The sequence below is a fragment of the Octopus bimaculoides genome, chromosome 16 (assembly GCF_001194135.2).
Source record: "Octopus bimaculoides isolate UCB-OBI-ISO-001 chromosome 16, ASM119413v2, whole genome shotgun sequence".
Taxonomy (NCBI): Eukaryota; Metazoa; Mollusca; class Cephalopoda; order Octopoda; family Octopodidae; genus Octopus; species Octopus bimaculoides.
The window spans coordinates 51,033,897-51,053,404 of NC_068996.1; the positions used below are offsets into that span (position 1 = coordinate 51,033,897).

Below are 19,508 nucleotides of genomic sequence, written 5' to 3' on the forward strand. Positions count from 1 at the left end.
GCAGCTATCCTCCTCCATTCTCACCACATGTCCATACCAGCGCAATCGTCTCTCTTGCACGCCACAACTGATGCTTCTAATGTTCAGCTTTTCTCTCAAGATACTTACACTCTGACGGGTATTCACATTGACATTACACATCCAACGGAGCATACTGGCTTCATTCCTTGCGAGCTTACGTATGTCCTCAGCAGTTACAGCCCATGTTTCACTGCCATGTAGCATGGTTGTTCGTACGCATGCGTCATACAGTCTGCCTTTTACTCTGAGTGAGAGTCCCTTTGTCGCCAGCAGGGGTAAGAGCTCTCTAAACTTTGCCCAGGCTATTCTTATTCTAGCAGCTACACTTTCAGCAATGATAATAATGGTTTCAAATTTTACCACAAGAGCAGCAATTTTGGGTTAAGGGATGAATTGACTACATCGAGCCCCAGTGTTCAACTACTGCTTATTTTATTGACCCCAAAAGGATTAAAGGCAAAGTCGACCTCGGTGGAATTTAAACTCAGAACGTAACGAAGGGCAAAATACCACTAAGCATTTCGTCTAGCATGCTAACGACTCTGCCAGTTCACCATCTTATTATTAATAATAATAATAATAATAATAATAATGAAATGCTTAGCTGCTGCTTTGCTTGTGGGACAACATGTGTTGTGTGTTGTCTGTTTTGATATTACGCTGCTGTCATACTTCTGCTGTTCTTATGAATTTGACCAATTATTTTTCTTGATTTTCAAAGGTCAAATTTGTTACTTTCACAATTTCTTTCATTAGATTTGACTTCTCTCTTTCTCTCTCTCTCTAAATGTCAGGAGGCACAACCACTTACACATGATGGATATGTGTGTGTGTGTGTGTGTATATATATATATATATATATATATATGTATGTATATATATAGTGTGTATATATATGTATATATATATATATATATGTATGTATGTATTTATGTGTGTATATATAGACTAACCCATTACTATTTTCATTAAATCTGTTATTGGTTTATGAGGAATTTGTTAAATAAGTGCCCTGATGATGCTTTCTAATGGCTTCTGTCAGTCTGGATTGAACATGTATATGCACCTGTGTTTAGGATATATAATATTTTGTATATCCAATCTAAAGCAGTGAGGGCATGGATGATGAAGTTGATGGAGTATCAGTCTAGGATTGCTTAGTCAAAGATTCTAATTCCTGTCCTGACTTACTATGTTGTTTTCATGGCCAGGAAACTTAACCCTCAACAGTTTAGCTCTAAATGCACTTTCAGATACTGAGTGGATGGACAGAGAACAAACTGCCAGTGACCAGGATCGACCAGTCCAGTTAGTGAACTACTGCTATCAACTGAGATCCTGGTATGCACAGACGAGATGTTTCAGTTAGTGAAAGACCAGTGTGACTTAATACCTAGGCCAGAAATTCATGCTTCATTGCTTGATCAAGACGTGTGGAATGGAGGGGTTACATTGGTCTGGGCAAATCACCTGACAGGGATAGATGGATGGAATATAGCATCAATGTTCACTGCTCCAAGAAGTGGGAACACTTTTTAAATGCTTCATTAGCTTGCAGTGTTGAGTTGAGTGGCTCTTGTGACTGGAGAAGACAAGTGTCACCACCACCATCATTGTAATGTCTAATTTTCTATGCCTGCATGAGTCAGGTGGAGTTTATTGCGGTAGATTTTCTTATATGAGATGCCCTTCCTGTTGCCAACTCCCACCTGTTTTTCCAAGCAAAGTAATATTTCCTCGTGGCCAGACATGCTTTCACAGAATACCAGAAACAAAGGACCAATTAACACTTGGTGTCGAGGAAGGAAAAACTAACACACACACACACAATGGACTTCTTTCAAGTTGTGTTGACTAAATCCACTCACAAAGCTTTGAGGGTCCCACAGTAGAAGATACTTGCCCTAGGTGCCACACAGTGAGACTGAACCTGAAACCATGTGGCTGGGAAGCAGACTTCATAACCATGCAGCCAAGCCTGTACCTATTAGAAGCTAATACGAAACCTTACTAGTATGTTCCTTCTATTAGTCCTCAGTAGTGTTTCTAATGACATGATGATGCTTACACTGAACGTCTGCTTGTCCTTGGATACATTTACCATATTATAGATATATATTTTAAAGAAGTTTTTGATTGTTCATGTGGTGTAGAAAATCTTTTATAATGTTATGTATGGTATACAAGTTAGGTAGAACGTTTTTATGGGCATGCTTTTTATATGTGCAGGCAAGCATCTTGGACAAATGTTTTCTACTATGGCTCCCCTTGTACTGAATTTTATGGGTGGAAAGTGTGTGGAAACCTACCATGTATGGTGTGTTTGCTTGTCAAGCACCAGGGGTGGGGAGGGAAACAAACAGTGTTCGTTTATGTCCCTGTAACATAGCAGTTTGGTAAAAGCGACAAATAGAATAAGTACATGGCCAAAAGAAATGGATCAATCTATTTGACGGAAACCTTCAAGGCAGATGCTCCAGCATGGTTGCCGTCCAGTGACTGCATGCAAGTAAAAGATAAAATTTAGTCAAAATTAATTTTTGTTATTCTTTCAAATTCAAATTAATTGGTCTAAGTGTCTCAATTTCAAACTTTGTGTGTGTGTGTGTCTGTTTATAATTTTAGAAATAGAGCACTGATATTCATCATCATCATCATCATCATACATCTGTATTCCAGTGTCGTATGATGGTTGTTGTATTGGGTGTGCTGCCTCACCCTGTACCACCAAATTTCACCCAGGGGTATTACAAAAGATCTGTTATTAAATCAACAAAGTTAACTGGGGTTCAGTATTGAGGGAGGTGATTTTGTGCCGGGTGTTGAGTCTAAAATAGGGGTGGGGGACAGGAAAAGGTGTCTTGCTGCAGAAGAGATAAATAACTACCCCAGCAGGAAAGGAAGAAAGTATGTTAGAAATAAGATATTAGGGCACAATAAGGTGCCCTTGTTTCTCCACCCTTGTTGTTTGATTTGGCTTAAAGAATCCATCTTGTGATTCTTTCCTCATGGCAGTCTAATCAAATGTCCATAAACCAGAGCTGTGGCCTCTCAATGTGCAGAAATAGTAGTTCAACTGTGAGAGAGACCCTGATCTCCGAGCATTTGCTCCCTGTCGAAATATGTTACTCCAGAGATCCTTTGGAGGAAGAACTCCAGGCCCCTTGTGTTTGTGATTGTTGACTATTTATTATTGTATGAAATGTTTTTTTGTTTTTTTATAAGCTTCAAAACTTTCTTTAATAATATATATTCAGTTCAGTTTGTCATGACATTTTGTTTTTTTGTTTATTTTCTCCTTTGAAGGAATCAAATACATGTGATATAATTCCACAAAACTCAGAGAAGACATTGGCAGAATCTGAATTTAAACCACAATCTGGTAAGTAATTCTTTTATGCAGTTGGTTCTTTTTTGTCTGCTGTTTTTTTTTTTATTGCCTGTGATCGTCTTCGATGCAGTCATGAGTAACCTACAGCTTGTAGGACTTTCTGAATGGCTCACCTATGCAATCACAGGCAACTTGCAACTTGTGGGACTTACTGAATAACTCACCTAACGAAAAATTACCCTGAATTTTTTTCTAGTAGTGCAGACCACCTGATATCTCGTACGATCCCCTTCTCAAAAAATCTTGCCCATCCCTGATCAAAGATTTATATCAGAAAGACAGATACATTTGATCATCATCATCAGTTTTTTTTTTCTAAACTAGTAAGGGCTGGATGGTTCAGTGTAATACTGAATTGTCACTGCATTCATTTTCCTTGTCTATAACTGTAACAAACCATATGATCTCACCACAACTTCACAAGTTTTGTCTTGTCCCTTTGTATGCTGTGGTTACCTCCCATCGATATCGCATGGCTCCCACTACATTGCACACTCAAACTTGAATATGAACAAGGTGTACTGGAGTAAATTTCTACCTTAATCCTTTTGCATTTAAACTGGCCGTATTCAACCAAAATATTCTACCTGTTTAATGTTCAAACCAGCCAGATGTGGCCTCACGCATTAACCCAACGAGCCTACAAAACTAAACAATCACATCATCGAAATCTGAAAGCTATGAAATTAATGCACAATTACTTCAAAACAATGTGAATAAATAAACATTACATTTGACAGAGTTGTCTGAATATTACAGGGTTAAATTTCTGAAAAAGCAGCAGATGTTCAGGACCTTCTCATGTGGTTCCAGTGGAAATTGAAACCACATCACAGTCTTGGCTTGCTTGGATTCTTGCTTTATGCCTTAACCCTTTTGATACCAACCTGGCTGAAACTGCCTCTGGTTCTGTAGTACAAGTGTCTTGTTTTCAAAAGTTCTGAATTAAAATCTTCCACCAAACCTTAGTCACAATTTATGTTCCTAATACTTAATGATAATTAAGTTATTTTACTAAATTCTTAGATTAAAATATTGAATGAAACGCAGAGCATCTCAACAGAAAAGCGTTAACAAAAAGGTTAACAAATGATTATTTTAACCCTTTTGATAATAGCTTGTCTGAAACTGCCTCTGGCTCTGTAGTACAATTGTCTTGTTTTCATAAGTTCTGAATTAAGATCTTCCACCAAACCTTAGTCACAATTTATGTTCCTAACACTAGCTGAATGACAACTAAAGTTATTTTACTAAATTCTTTGTTATATTTAAAATTAATTGAAAGAAACACAGAACATCTCGACAGAAATATGGTAACAAAATGGTTAAAATATATAATAGAGAAACAATTCTTAACCCTTTTGATACCACCCTGGCTGAAACTGGCTCTGGCTCTGTAGTACAAATGTCTTGTTTTTATAAGTTTTGAATTAAAATCTTCCATCAGACCCAAGTCACAATTTATGTTCCTAACACTAGCATAATGATAACTAAGTTATTTTACTAAATTCTTTGTTATATTTAAAGTAATTGAAAGAATACGGTAATGAGAGGGTTAAAAGGCAATTTTGATAAGACGTGTTAAACTTTCTGACTTTATTTAACTATGATCAAAATGTGATTATTGTTGACTCTGTTGTTATTGAGCCCAATGTCTGATATTATTCAGTAAACATGTAAACAAAGATATTCCATTTGGGACCATTCTGAATTTTTCTTCAACTAATTAGCATCATTTTTGGAGGTTGTAGGGTGAAATTTGAGGGAGATTTGGTTGCTTTTCCCAGCAGTTTGAGTAACTGCACAGGTTAGGTTTGGGAATCTTTTATCACTAATGGAGGGAATTGTGATGTTTCTGTGTGTTGAGAAAAATAATGAAACTTTAATTTTACTAATTGATAACGATGTAATTCATTTGTTAGTTTGATTTGAATGCGTAAACTGTCTTACCATCCACTACCATCATCCCCATCATCATTTAACATCCATGTTCCATGCTAGCATGAGTTGGATGATTTGACAGAATCTGATGAGTCGAAGATCTGCATTGTGCTCCACAGTCTGCTTTGGTATGGCAGCCACTTCACAGTATGTACTAAGTGTTTCCTCTTGTGACACCAGCACTAGTGAGGTCACCAAGTAACTTGCAAGACAGGAGAAGAAAAAACCCTCTACCTCATGAAGTTTATAAACTTTGTCAGCAAGTGATTTGAATGTGGGCAAAATTTTTCTAATATCTGGCATGGAGATTTCTTCATTATCTTGAAAATAATGTGATTGTGCAATTTGCACAATAAGAAATACTTGAAATACTTGTTCTCCTTTTTTGTGTTTTAGTCATTGGACTGCAGCCATGTTAGGGCACTGCCTTGAAGGGTCTAGTCAAGCAAATTTGATCCCAGTACTTATTTTTTAAACTATCAGTCTTTTCTTGAGCCACTAAGTTATGGGGATATAAACCAACCAATACCAGCTAAGTAGTGGTGCAGAACAAACACAGAAAACACATACATACATACATACATATATATATATATATATATATATATATATATATATATATATATATATATATATATATATATATATGGTGGTTGTCTACTTCTTACACAGTTTGACCTTAGCCCTTTCATGGCGTCTGATGTGGCTTTTTAAACCAGACAATGTTTTGAAAAAACACCCACACAGATTGCACCTCTGATTTGAACTACCAATACCTGCAGACAAGTTCTGCTCATTGTGGATCCTAACATGTCTTTTAAGACCCCCTTTGGATTTGCAAGCCCTCTGGCACACACCACGTGTGCACAGACATATAATCAGATATATATATATATATATATATATGACTGGCTTCCATCTAGCAAATCTACTTGTAATACTTTGGTAGGCTCAGGGCTATAGTAGAGGACACTTCCACAAGGTGCCATGGAGTGGTACTAAACCTAAAACCATGTGGTTGTGAAACAGACTTCGTACCACATAGCCACACCTGCACCAAAATATATATTTCATAATGCTTATCTTTAGAATGTTGCATCTTTATTGATTTTCATTTTGAACAATAAATTAAAAATGAATTTGTTTCTCTTTTTCTCTACAGAGTCAAGTGGATCATCTCCATTGGTATCCAAGCCTCCTTTGGGATGTCCAAGAAAACGAGCGGGTACAGGAAGAAAACTGCCTTCATTACCCGCTGAATCTGGAGTGCCTCCAAGCAGCAAACCTCAAAAGCAAACTACTACTCAAAAGAAAGAGGAGAAATGGGCCTCCTCTGATGTTAGCAAGAAACAAAAATCGTTTTTAACTTCGAATCAGAGCAATGGTGGTAATAGAACTACAAGAAGTAAAGTTGACACAGACCATGATACGGGTAGATTGTTAAAAGATACAGAAACTGCCATGGCTGCTCTGGAAGCTAGAGTGTCGAATCCTAGCATATCACAAGGCACTGATGGGTCTGAGTCAGATGTTTCCTCTAATACAAACTATAATTTTAGCAAAAACAGTGCACTTCGCTCTAGCAACAGGAGCCTTTCAGATCAGCCCAGTAGTCGAAAATCGTCATTCTCTGATAATGCAAAACCAAAAGCTTCATCCAAAAATATAATAAATTCCAAAGAGAGGAACCCTCCAATTCAAAGAAATTATTCTAAGGGAAGTGAGAAAGGGTCAATAAGTTCAGATATTACAAGTGAATCTGAAGCCCTTGAAACTATGAGCAATAACTCTGACTTTAGTTTGGAATGTGGTAGTGAAGGAGATGGTTATAACCGCCGTGGCTCCAAAGGTAAAGGTGGCATTTCTATGACCAGACCAAACAGAGCATTCCAACTTAGACAAGCAAAAGCTCGTGGTGCTGAGGTAGTGGATAAACCCCCACCTCATTCTGGGAGTGGTAGGGGAACATCATTAAGTAGTACAGTTTCTAAAGCTAGTATGGTTAAAGGTAAGGTTAAAAGAGTCAATTCTGTAAATTTGCCTGCGGAAAGATTATCAGAAACTCAAAGGAGTACTGGTCTTAGCACAGAATCCATCCACAAAAGTTATGAAAACATTAAAGGGAGTTCAAATTTCATGAGAACTGATGGTGGACGGTACAGTCTTAGAGTCAGACGGTCTGCTTCTACTTCGACTCCAAGAAACTCCAATGAATCGCGTATAAGATCAGATTTAAAATCAGCCAAATCACAGCTGAAAGCTGCACATAGCACACCCGGACTGAATATTGTCAGCCTTTCTAGTAAAAGTAATTCACAGCCGACTAGTCGTTCAAATTCTCCAAGATCTGTTGATAAAAGTAATCTGAAGCGACGTAAAGAATTTAACCAACGACAGCAGAAATCTTCAACGGGCAATTTGAGTTCAGGATCTTCTACCGACACGAAAAACACAAAAATTCAAGTGTCAGCATCTAAAGCTGAATGTTCTGAAGTGTCAATAAATAGTCGAATGATTCGATCTGCATCTTTGGAGTTGTCTAAATACAAGAACTCTGTAGATGCAGTCTCTTCACAAAAAAGTTCATCTAGATCGTATCGAGATGTATCCAATATTGGTGAAGATCGTATTAAAAGTGGTTTTGTACCTTACAGTGGACTAGGAACATTCCAAAGTTGCCTTCGCCATCCAGACGAATTTGATTATGGAAATGAAGAGAGGTTACTACTTCCGAAATCTATGCAGGTATTTTTTTTGTTTGTTTTTTTAAATTGTGTTGCCCTTCCATTCAAGTTTTACCTCCATTTATTACGTGTTACTCATTTATTAGTTGCTTCTTGTTATGGGAATGTTAACAGAGTGAAATTTTAACTGTTTCCATATGTTTTGTTGCTGTCAGTTATAAGGCAGATGAAATTATTGGTCATCAGAAACATTTTAAATGCATTTTTCTACAAGTCTTTATGCTTTCTTTATTTTCAGTGAACATTTTCGGAAAGTCCTGTTTTTTTTAAAAAATTATTATTTCTTTCCATTCTCTTCCTCTGCTAGCTCTTTTCTACTGTTTCTCTTTCATTATCTTATGGCCTCTTGTTTTTTTTTGTTTTTTTTCATCTTATTCTTTTCTTCTCTTACATCTGCTTTTCTCATTTTCTTTCACTTTTTTCTCTCTTCTTTCTATTCTTCTCTCATTTTTCCTTCTGTTACCAGGTTCCATAGAGTTGTAAGCTACAAGGAGCTTGGTAACATGCAAATGAATTCTGAGAATGGAAGTTTTATTTAATCGTTTATTTATTTTCATGAAATACAAGCAAATGATACTAAGAAGACAGTATTTTCTGTTGAAAAAAAAAAGAAGAATCAATTCATTAATGAAATTATTTCCTTGATCATTTTTGTATTTTTTTAAGGGAAAGAATCCTAACATTTTCATCAAACAAGCTTTTTCCAACATTATAAGAAAAAGTTGCAACATTGTTACATTTCATTTGTTGTTCATGTCTTAAATCACTTTCAGTGTTGACTACTATGGCTGTTTTAAACACCAAAATTCAAGGTAACCGGTGGTAGGTCTGTAGAGCAAAAAATCAGGAGTGTGTTAACATTCCCAGCAGGCAGGCTCTTTTTTTTTTTTTTCTGCTCATACCTCACTAACATTGTCCAGTTTTGAAACTTTGTTTAACTTTAATTACTTCAATCATCATCATCATCATCATCATCATTAGTCATCATTTTCTGAATCATATTGTGTCATCTTTTATGATTATACAGTCGTTTTGGGTTAAATACCTGTGCACTGGACTTTAGACAGGTGTCTTCTATCATAGCCTTTGGTTGACTAAATGCTTTGTGAGTGAAGTTTTACTGAGAGAAAATATGTAGAAGCCATTACGTGTGTGTGTGTGTGTGTGTGTGTGTTGGTACTTTGAATAAAAATACCTTGTGGCATTTAACCCATCTGAGCTGCCCTGATATCTTCTTTGTTATTCTCTTCATTGGAATGGAATTGCAGTGAACCTGCATTTTATAATGTTATGAAAGAAAAATTTAAGGATTAGAAGTAGAAACCTTAAGGCATAGCAATCAGAAATTAAATAAACGGTCAAATGAAAAAAAAAAAGATCTATTAACATGGCAAAAGACTGTGTGTGTGTGTGTAATCTTACATTGACATAAAGCGTAAGAGTTGCACCTTTGATGCAAGTCTGAAATGCTACTCTGATGTTGGAAATTGCAAATTTTACACAAAACCCACTCAAAGGTTTTATTGTTGTGAAACCAGGATTTTCTACACCTGAAGAATTTTGGTATTAGCCCGGAATCTGACAATGTTGATAGCCCAGAGCTTGTGTTGAGTGCTGCATTGAAAATAACATATCTTTCTTCCCTACCAGGACCTTATATGCATACATACATACTTACACACACACACACACACACACACACACACACACACGCAAAACATATATTCATCATCATAATCATTGTTTAACATCCATTTTCCATGCTGGCATGGGTTGGACAGTTTGACATGGAGTTGTCCAGCAGTGGAACTGTTCAGACTACAATTGTCTGTTGTGGCATGGTTTCTATAGCTGGATGCTGCCCTTCCTAATGCCAACCACCTTACAGTGTGTGCTGGGTGCTTTTTATGTGGCACTGGCACCTATAAAGGGCAAACCTACATGTATGGAAGACAGTAATTTTACTTAGCTTGGCACATCTTTTCAAGTACAGCTAATCACCACATCTCCCGGTCCCTTGTCATTTCCTCAATGAGGCCCAATGTTCGAAGATCCTTATTATGAAATTAGAGGTTTCTTATAGATCAAAGTAAGGACTATAAAGAAACACAAATATATCCTGGATCACTAATCAGTTTTACCTGAACAAACATTCACCAACAGGCTATTAGTAAATCTGTGTAAAAATAAGAGATTAATTCTTTGAAATTCTTCAGTGTAAGAGTTATCCAACTTGAAATTTATTGACTAGTTTTGTCTATTTCTTTGATGCCAATGAAAATTACTTTTTTTTTCCTTTTCTTTTTCTCTGATAGTTCAAAGCTTGTTTGATAGAATCATTAGATGTCTTTTATCTTTTATTTCTTTCAGTTGTGAACTTTGTCCATGCTGGGGCACTGCCTTGAAAGAATTTAGCTGAACAGATCCCCCCCCCCCCAGTACATTTTCTTTTAAGACTGGTACTTATTCTATTGGTCTATTTTGTTGAACCACTAAGTTACTGGGACATAAAAAAACCAACACACTGGTGGTCAAAGGTGGTGGGGCACAAACACAAGCACATTATATACACGCATACAGAATACATGTTTGTTTATGTGTGTGTATGAGGGAATGGGCTTCTTTCAGTTTCCACCAGCCAAATCTACTCACAAGGCCTGGAGCTATAGTAGAAGACACTTGCCCAAGGTGCTACGCAGTGGGGCTGAACCTGGAACTGTATTTGGGGAACAAACATCTTACCATGAAGCCACTCCTACTTTACATGTACCACCCAAAAATTCTCTTGTTTACTTCTAAAGATAGATTTTATTAGAGATATAATTTTTTTGGAATGCTTTGAATTTTATCTCTGGAATTATGGAAAACATGATTTCTGCAACAGCATCTGTGACAGGAATACCACATGCACGCACACACATACACTTTTATAATGAACTGAGAAACCAAAACAAAAAGAAAGAAATTCTCAGAAATGAACAACCTCAAACTGTTGTTTGAGCAATTGCCTAACAATGGTCCTTTGTACAGGTGGAATTGATTTTTGGTCCAGGATATAGTTGTTTGTCATAATGAAATATATATTTCACTTATGACAAATATATATATATATATATATATATATATATAGATATATTTAATTTATGCTGAACATTATATATATCCTAGATTTGTTGCTATTTTGGGAAATTGACAAAAAATAGTCACTCAGCAACACAAAGCAGTTGGTGCAAAGGATATTCACTTATAATAATATCCAATGCCTTCAATCAAACAGCTTTTGATCTGTTAAAAAAAAGACCCCTGTTTAGTTGCATCAAAGAAAAGGCTTACATCACCTAGTCAATAAATTTCATAGCTCATGTAGCAAGGAAAAAAAAAGCCATTTTGGAGAGTAAAAAAATTGTAATGCAAACCAAATGTAAAAGATGGGTATTTACAAGTTAGTGTTAGGTTTTTTTTTCTTTTTTATTGCTTTTTCTCTTTCTTACCTCTCCAGATATATGTACCAAAATAAAAATATCTCTTTTTATTAACTGTAGTCTTAACTCGGTAAAAAATTTCAATATCACTTTTCTAACCCATAATTTGACATGGAAAACAGAAAGAAAAAAAGAATAGAAAAATGGTAAATTTGAATGTTTTTCTCTCGTGTCTGTTTATCTTTGTCAGCACTTCTACGTCTCCATCTAATGTCATACCAATCACTAAACTCATTCACACATTGTTCATTTATTTCCTTCCCACCCTGTGTTCTTCATATGCTTCTTTCTCTTTTTTTTTTTTTTCCCTATCAAACCATTATCACAAATTCCTTATCATATATCATCACACTAATGGAATATTCTTCTGTCATTACTCTTCCATATTCAAAACGTTTTTGTTTTTTTTTATTTCTTAAAAAGAAATTATATGGTTCCCTAACCTGTGTTGTTACCATATTTCTCTTGAAACACACTGCTTTTGTCCCAATTAATTTTGAAAATAAGGAAGAATTTGATGAAATAACTTTGTCATTATTAAACTGGTGTTTTAAGTATAAATTAATATGAAATTTTGATAGAAGCTTTTAAGTTTGTACCGTAAAATCAAAGCAGTCTAGGCAGGTTGGTATCAAAAGAGTTAAACTGTGATAAACATGTAAGGTTTCTCAATAAATAAATAACTAAATGCAAAGTGAGATTGATATTGGAAAGGTGTTTCATTTGACTCAAACCATTAGAATAATTGCCATTAAAAAAAGTTATCAAAAGCATTAAAACAATTGCCTTTTTTACAGATAAAGAAACAAGCATAAAGTGGCTGAAGAAAATATTAATGAAACGCATCTCAACCTGAGAAAATATATATCTTAAACATCTCTTAATTCAGTAATTCTCAACCATTTTTTGTGTATGGACCCCTTTGATTCCTGTTTTAATTCGGGGTGTGGGACTCTCATAGCCATTTTATGTCTAAAATCTCCTGTTATATTTTTATGATTGAATATTGTTAGGAAATTGTATAAAAAATGTTTAAATATTTTGTGCATTGTAGAAATATAACTAGTTTATTGCACATAGATTTTGACAGAAAAAATCTCCTATGGACCCTGAATGAGAACCACTGTCCTAATTAATGATTAATCATAATGAAGAATCTCTGTTTGGGGAACTTTTAAAGTAACAACTTTAGTTATCACTATAAAAAAAAGGAGAAAAAATTATTTTGGTTGCATATTTATATTTCAGTATACATTTGATATAGTTGTGATTTGTCCTTGAAATTTTAAAGACTTTCTCCTTAATGTATTTGTTTAACCCTTCAGCATTCAGATTACTCTGTCAAAAGTAACACATATTCATTCACATTGATCTGGATTAATCATGCATTGTCCTGGAGCTTTGAGATTTCAATGTTGTGATTGCTTATTTTCAGAACAGCATTGTAGGGAAAGTGTAAGAGGCTGTAAGAATGTTAAACAGGTAGAATATTTGGGCCGGATATGATGCTAAAGGGTTAAACAATATTTATACTTACCATTTTTCAGAATAAATGTCTGAATAAATTTCCCCTTCCTCCCCCTCCCCTCAATAATTTAACTTCATCTCTGTCTTCTACTGAAAATAGATTTCAGATCTCATACTTGTATATAATAATAGTTTTTAACTTTTCTCTTTTTGTGCAGCTCTGAATAACCTGAAAAATATGAGAGCACATGGTGATCTTTCTTTGGTATATTCCTAAGAAAGGCACCAGTGTGTAGCTTATAACTTTGTTCATTCTTTTTGTTTTCTTTTTGATGATGGAATTCAACCTTTGAAATTGATTATGCAAAAAAAGAAGTACATTGTGTGTACTCATATAAATATGTAAATAAATATGCACATCTTTCTCTCTCACACACATACAATTATATATATTTACGCATTCATACAATTATTTAAACATGTATACATCTGTGTGTGGTGTGTGTGTATATATATATATGTATAATTGTTTATATACTCATGCACATACATTCACTTCTTTTTTTTGGTGGGATAGGAAGAAGAGCCATCCCTTCAATGTACAAAATAATGAGGCACACAGCAACTAAGTCAACTAGGTTTTTTTTCTTTTTCTTTTGTCGAGTCATAGACCATGCTAGGCAGCATACACTGTAAAATTCTCCATGTCAGTCAGCATAGGAAAATTGATGGTGTTGATTTATCTACATGGATACATTTGTATGTTCATTTACATGCGCATGCAGGCACACACACACACACACACACACACACACACACACACACACACACACACACACGTATGTGTGTATAATGCTCATGTGGCTAGTGTACATATACAGTAACCATGTGTTGCCCCTCCCACCATCCTTCCATTGAAAGCTTTTGTCTTGATTTTAATCTTTGAAAGATTTAATCTTTCTCATTACTCTTGTAGTACTTGTAGCAGAATATTATAGTGTGTGTGTGTGTTATATTTTACTAGAAATATTATATTTTTTGGAACCCAGTTGTACTTTGAATAAGGTAATATTTACGTATGTCTTTGACTTTGTTTGCTGAAGTCTTGTTTTTTTTTTTTTAATCTGTTTAGAGATCAGAGTATTGTCCCTAATAAACAAATAAACACAGAACTATGCTAATATGGCATAACAAGCATTTTCAATACATTCTGAAGAGACAACAAATAACTGAAATGCCTTTGAAAGAATATCCATTTCCAGCCTTGTCACAGAGTTTAGAAATTCTAAGTGTTAGAAGCAAGATGTGAAATTGTTTCAGTATCAAAGCAACTTCTATGTTAGAAATTCAAAGCAGTTATTTAGATGTACAATTAGATTTGATGGACTATCTGATGTGTAGAATGAAAAGTGAGTAACCAAAATGTCCAAGTTCTAACAAAGCATTCTTACAACAGAAGGAAGATAAGAATAATAGAGATGATGCTGATATGAATTATTCTTTTATTTGAAGTGGCGTAGTTTTGTAATTGGTTAGAATTCATTAGTATTCAAGGCAGTGGGTGGTGTTGAAGACAAAAGAAATGTCTATTAAATTCTGGGTAATTCTTGGGAAGCAAGAATACTGATGTAATTTTCTTGAAGTTTGAAGGGACCTTATTAGGAGTTGCAAAGAAATTACTCTGGAGTGTTTGAAGAAATGGAGCCTTTTTTGTAGCCTTGGTAGGAGGAAGAAGAACCCTAGGCCATTGACATAGTAATTGGCTTAACCATAGGTCAACCTATGCTGAAGCATGTTCCAGTCATGACCATTCCAAGTGTTGTGATCCTAGGATATCTGAATATCCTTCCTGGTTTTTAAAAAAAAATAGGGAGGAGAGTTGGTCACTATTTGAGTGCCTGTGGCTGTTGGTGAAAGAAAAAATGTTTGTTAATGAAACTTGTATCCTTATTTTGTTTGTCTAAGCCGCTTAAAGAGATAAAGGATAAGTGAAAGATAAAGGATTATGTCATAGCGTAAGTTATATCTTAATGTGGATATCCTATCAAAAGTCACAAAACTACAGAAAGAAGCACAGAAGTGTATCAGTAGCAAACGAAATGCATCCAGTGGCTGTGGTGGAATAGTTTAATTTGGATTTCTGTGTCCTTGCACATCATCATTAGCAAGCATCCACTATCAACTGAATACTTAGACACATCTATAGCTTCTACTGCTACAGAAAAGCAAATGTTGCAAATAGGTGGTGGGCTGGGTAGACACGCATGCATGCACACTCACACTCACATGCACACACTCATGCACACATACTCTCACACACACATGCATGCACACATACGTATATACTGTTAAAAATAAAGCATTTTTGTTTTACAAAGGAATTAACAAATTTTGCAATATTTGGGTATCTGAAGGTACTCTTGATACTTAGTTAAACTCTCTGCCAGTTCTGTTCCATCTTCCTCTGGCAAACTACTATCACCCATTTGAAATAACTAAAATTACTCTCTTAAACGGGTCTCTTCACATTCCACACAGAGCCAAAGTTCATAGCCAAAACGTCTGTAAGAGGTTGACTTACAACTGTGCAGAAGCAGTACAAGGAAAGAACAACTCTGCTGGTAATTTCTGGAGAAAGTCTCCTACCATTACTGGTTCAAAGGCTTTCCTATAGCTGAAGCACTTGTAAGAATACCATCGTAAAAACAAAAGATATCTTATGCATCGCATATTCTACAAGCTTCCGTCTCCCGAGTAGCAGCAATGCTTTTTGGTTCCTTGCCAAGAGGATCTCTGTTAACTTTGCATGATCTTCCTACCTACCACTCCTCAATCAAGACAGACCTGTTGGCAACATCTCCGCTTAAAATGAAATAATATTAAAGCATCTACATTTGCTTCCTGCTTTGCCTGCAACTCATCGCTGAACAACACTCAACAAAAGCTACTTCCAAACTCTCTTTCACCACACCTCAGTCTCACTATGACTTTTTGCGTGAAAATTCCTTTCATCACTCCAACCCAATAAAGTGACTAATCTCAAGTGTCTTTCCCATTATACATCCCACCCTCATCTCTCTCCTTTCTCTCCAAATCTGTAGATACATGCAATCCATCTACAATCTATGAAAAGAACAGTCTCTTTAACCCTGCCAACTACTGACCACAAGTAATAGTAACAGTTGTAAACAATCACCTCCTGCATCTCTAAGAATCCCTCTCAGACTTTTTTTTTTAACCCTTTATCATTCAGACTACTCAGTTAAAGGCAATGCTTATTTATTCACATTGTTTTTAATTAATCATCTATTATCTCAGCCTTGATATTTCTGACAGTGTAGGGAGGATATGAGACATAGCATCTGGTCAGTTTGAGCATAAAGCGTTTTGAATATTTGAGCTATATGTGGTTGGTTGAAATAATAAAGGGTTAAACACCAGTATATGGCTTCCAAGTGAGATCCTCTGGGGATGTTACCTTATTACAGTCACCAATATACCCCCCCCCCCTAATTCATTAATATCTTCCACATTCCTCCTTCAAAACATTAATTGGTATACTTGCTCACACACACACACACATACACACACATACCTGTGCAGATGATATGACCTTTTTACTCATTAACCTTTTACCCACATACAGTTATCATCCAAATGCAATGTAAAACCTCACACCAGGTACAGTAACTTCATGAATAGAACTCTTGGAAGTATTTTTCAGTGGGGCCAAAACAAATTGGTCATAGGCATACATGGTCATGGTGGACCTAAACCAAACCAGTTGCATTTCTTACTACAACAGCCTCTGTCTTTCTGGATTAGCTATTTACATGCCCTTTCTATCCACTAATTCCACTTGTCTCTCCCCAGTATCTATGATTCCTTCTAGAATTCTCATCTGGCCTTCATTTTTGCTGTAGAAACTGACCTATATAGAAAGGGAGGTTGCATTTTCCAGGGTATACTGCCACTGCTCAACTAACTCTACTACAGCTTATATATAAGGTTTTAAAATATCAACTAAAAATTTATAGATAGACAAGTTGAATATTTGTTTAGAGTAAAAGGTTTTTGAAAGATAATTGTAGTTTTTTTTGAAAATGACATTATGTTGTGAAATTGTCATCTGAGTGCTATGTTTAATGAATATACACCATTAAAAGAAACAATGCTGTGGTTTTTGTCTGGGAGAGAAATCTCTTCATAAAAATGTATTACAAGTGTGATGGAGACATCTTGCAAGTTTTTTTTTTGTTTTTTTGTTTTTTTTTTTCAATCTGTACTTCAATGACACTAATTATCTTTTGGCTATTGATTGCTACAAAACTGACATTTACTTATCAGGAAGCAAATGCTTGTTTCGTCACTAGTATTTCTCTATAAAGCAATCATATGTGACAATATCGTTATCTAGTTTGTGAGTGAGTGACCTCTTTGTTTAGGTTTGGTGTTATTTGTAGTTTTTTTAGTTTCATTTATTTTTATATTTATTCCTCAATATTTTTATTGCCTGCATATGTAGTATATATATACATACATACATACACAAACATTTTCATTTGTGGATTAACAATGCTACCAATGGTTTCATGCTGATTGTCACCTCCATCCAAAATGGAGACGATTGCCAGCAGAGGTGTATAACATCCATCTTCATCTACAATAATTAAACATTTTGACTGATATTTACATCTTCATATGTTTCAATCAGTTTCATCTCTGTTCATCACAGATGTCTACATCCTGGTTATTTTTTATTTTTGTTACAATAATCATTGGACTGTGGCCATGCTAGAGCACCAGCTTCAAGAATTTTAGTTGATGACTTTTGACTTTTATTTTGTTGATGGTTGATTTTGACTAAATAAATACTAGGTTTATAGTCAGGTATTTTATTTTGTTCTGTTTGTTGAATGGTTGATCTACCTTTTAACACACTGAGATGCAAAACTATATATGCACATACATTTTCATATATATATTGTGTTTGTCTTTATATATATATATATATATACATAAAGGGCTTCTTTCATTTTCCAGCTACCAAATCCACTCACAAGGCTTTGGTCGGCCTGAAACTGTAGTAGATGACACTTGCCCAAGGTGTCACACAGTGTGAATGGTGTATAGGCATACGAATATAGTTAATAAAAATACAATTCCAATCAAAAACTTGGCTCTTCCGTTGAGTTTTAGTAACAGATATACTGCAATACTTGGTAATTTCATTTTATATATTCACTTACAGCACTGTAGAGACAACTATCACTAACTACCATCAAGTGACATGTAAATTGCCCATTTCTACAAAACATAGGACATGCCATTACCAACAACCTACTTGCCCATGCAGCCATACAACACAACATCATATTTTAAGTGCTGGGGACTGAAGAAAAATTAACAATACATAGGGGTGTTTTTTGGTATTTTTTAATTCCTAAACTCTTTCCATCTATCCATCTTGTAACCTGAATGAACACAAAGGAAGAAACTTTGGAATGCATATTTTGAATAGCTGCACTATAACCTTCCCATTCCTCCATCCCACCCTGCCCTGCTCTACACTTGTAACAGCTTTTACAGTTTCCATTCAGAAAATGGCTTTTGTTGGTCTTAAGCTATGATAGAAGACAACTGCTCTAAGAACCACTTGGCCATGATAGCCTCCAAGAATTTTACTGAAGTTCTCATATACTCCTCTGTCTGTCTGTCTGTCTCTCTCTCTCTCTCTCTCTCTCTCTCTCTTTCTCTCTCTCTCTCTCTCTCTCTCTCACCTAAACTGTACATTCAGTTCAGGAGTAAAGTGCAGTGTTGCACTCCTGAGCAAGGTCAAAGCCAGATATCTTCTAAGAAAAGTTGTGAGGTTTATTCTTGAACATACATGCACTTATATATATATGATATTATTGTTCTTTCTTATGAAATATATAGAACTGCTAAAAAGAAGTGCTCGGGTTGAACCTGAGACAAAAGAGAAGAATTAAGATATAAACTCAAATTAGGCAATCATACTCATACATTTATAAATTCAACTTAAAATGCATAAATATATATTAAGACATATTGATACATGAATAATTTTTTAAAATATTCATCATCATCATCATCATCGTTTAACGTCCGCTTTCCATGCTAGCATGGGTTGGACGATTTGACTGAGGACTGGTGAAACCGGATGGCAACACCAGGCTCCAGTCCGATTTGGCAGAGTTTCTACAGCTGGATGCCCTTCCTAACGCCAACCAAAAATATATATATATATAAATATACATAATAATGCATGTAAATAAAACCCATGTGGGATACATATGGAAGGAAGTGTGAGAAAAAGAGGAATGAAAGAAAAAATTTTTTTGTACTGAAATTAAGAGCAGTTAAGAATTTTGATTAAAAGATCCACAGAGTTTGGTGTGTTTTTTTAACAATATAAATGGAATATAAGATATATATAATAGA

At 35.3% G+C, this 19,508-nt stretch overlaps 1 protein-coding gene across 7 annotated transcripts in view; it reads left to right on the forward strand.

Moving 5' to 3' along the window:
• The window catches only part of LOC106869485 (centrosomal protein of 170 kDa), a 393,016-nt gene that overhangs the window by 341,448 nt on the left and 32,060 nt on the right, over window positions 1-19,508 (forward strand). For all 7 annotated transcript variants that reach the window (XM_052973757.1, XM_052973759.1, XM_052973755.1 and 4 more), the window contains 2 exons: window positions 3,328-3,403; window positions 6,516-8,098. In XM_052973757.1, the coding sequence (XP_052829717.1) occupies window positions 3,328-3,403; window positions 6,516-8,098 (1,659 nt within the window). The remainder of the gene's footprint in view (window positions 1-3,327; window positions 3,404-6,515; window positions 8,099-19,508) is intronic.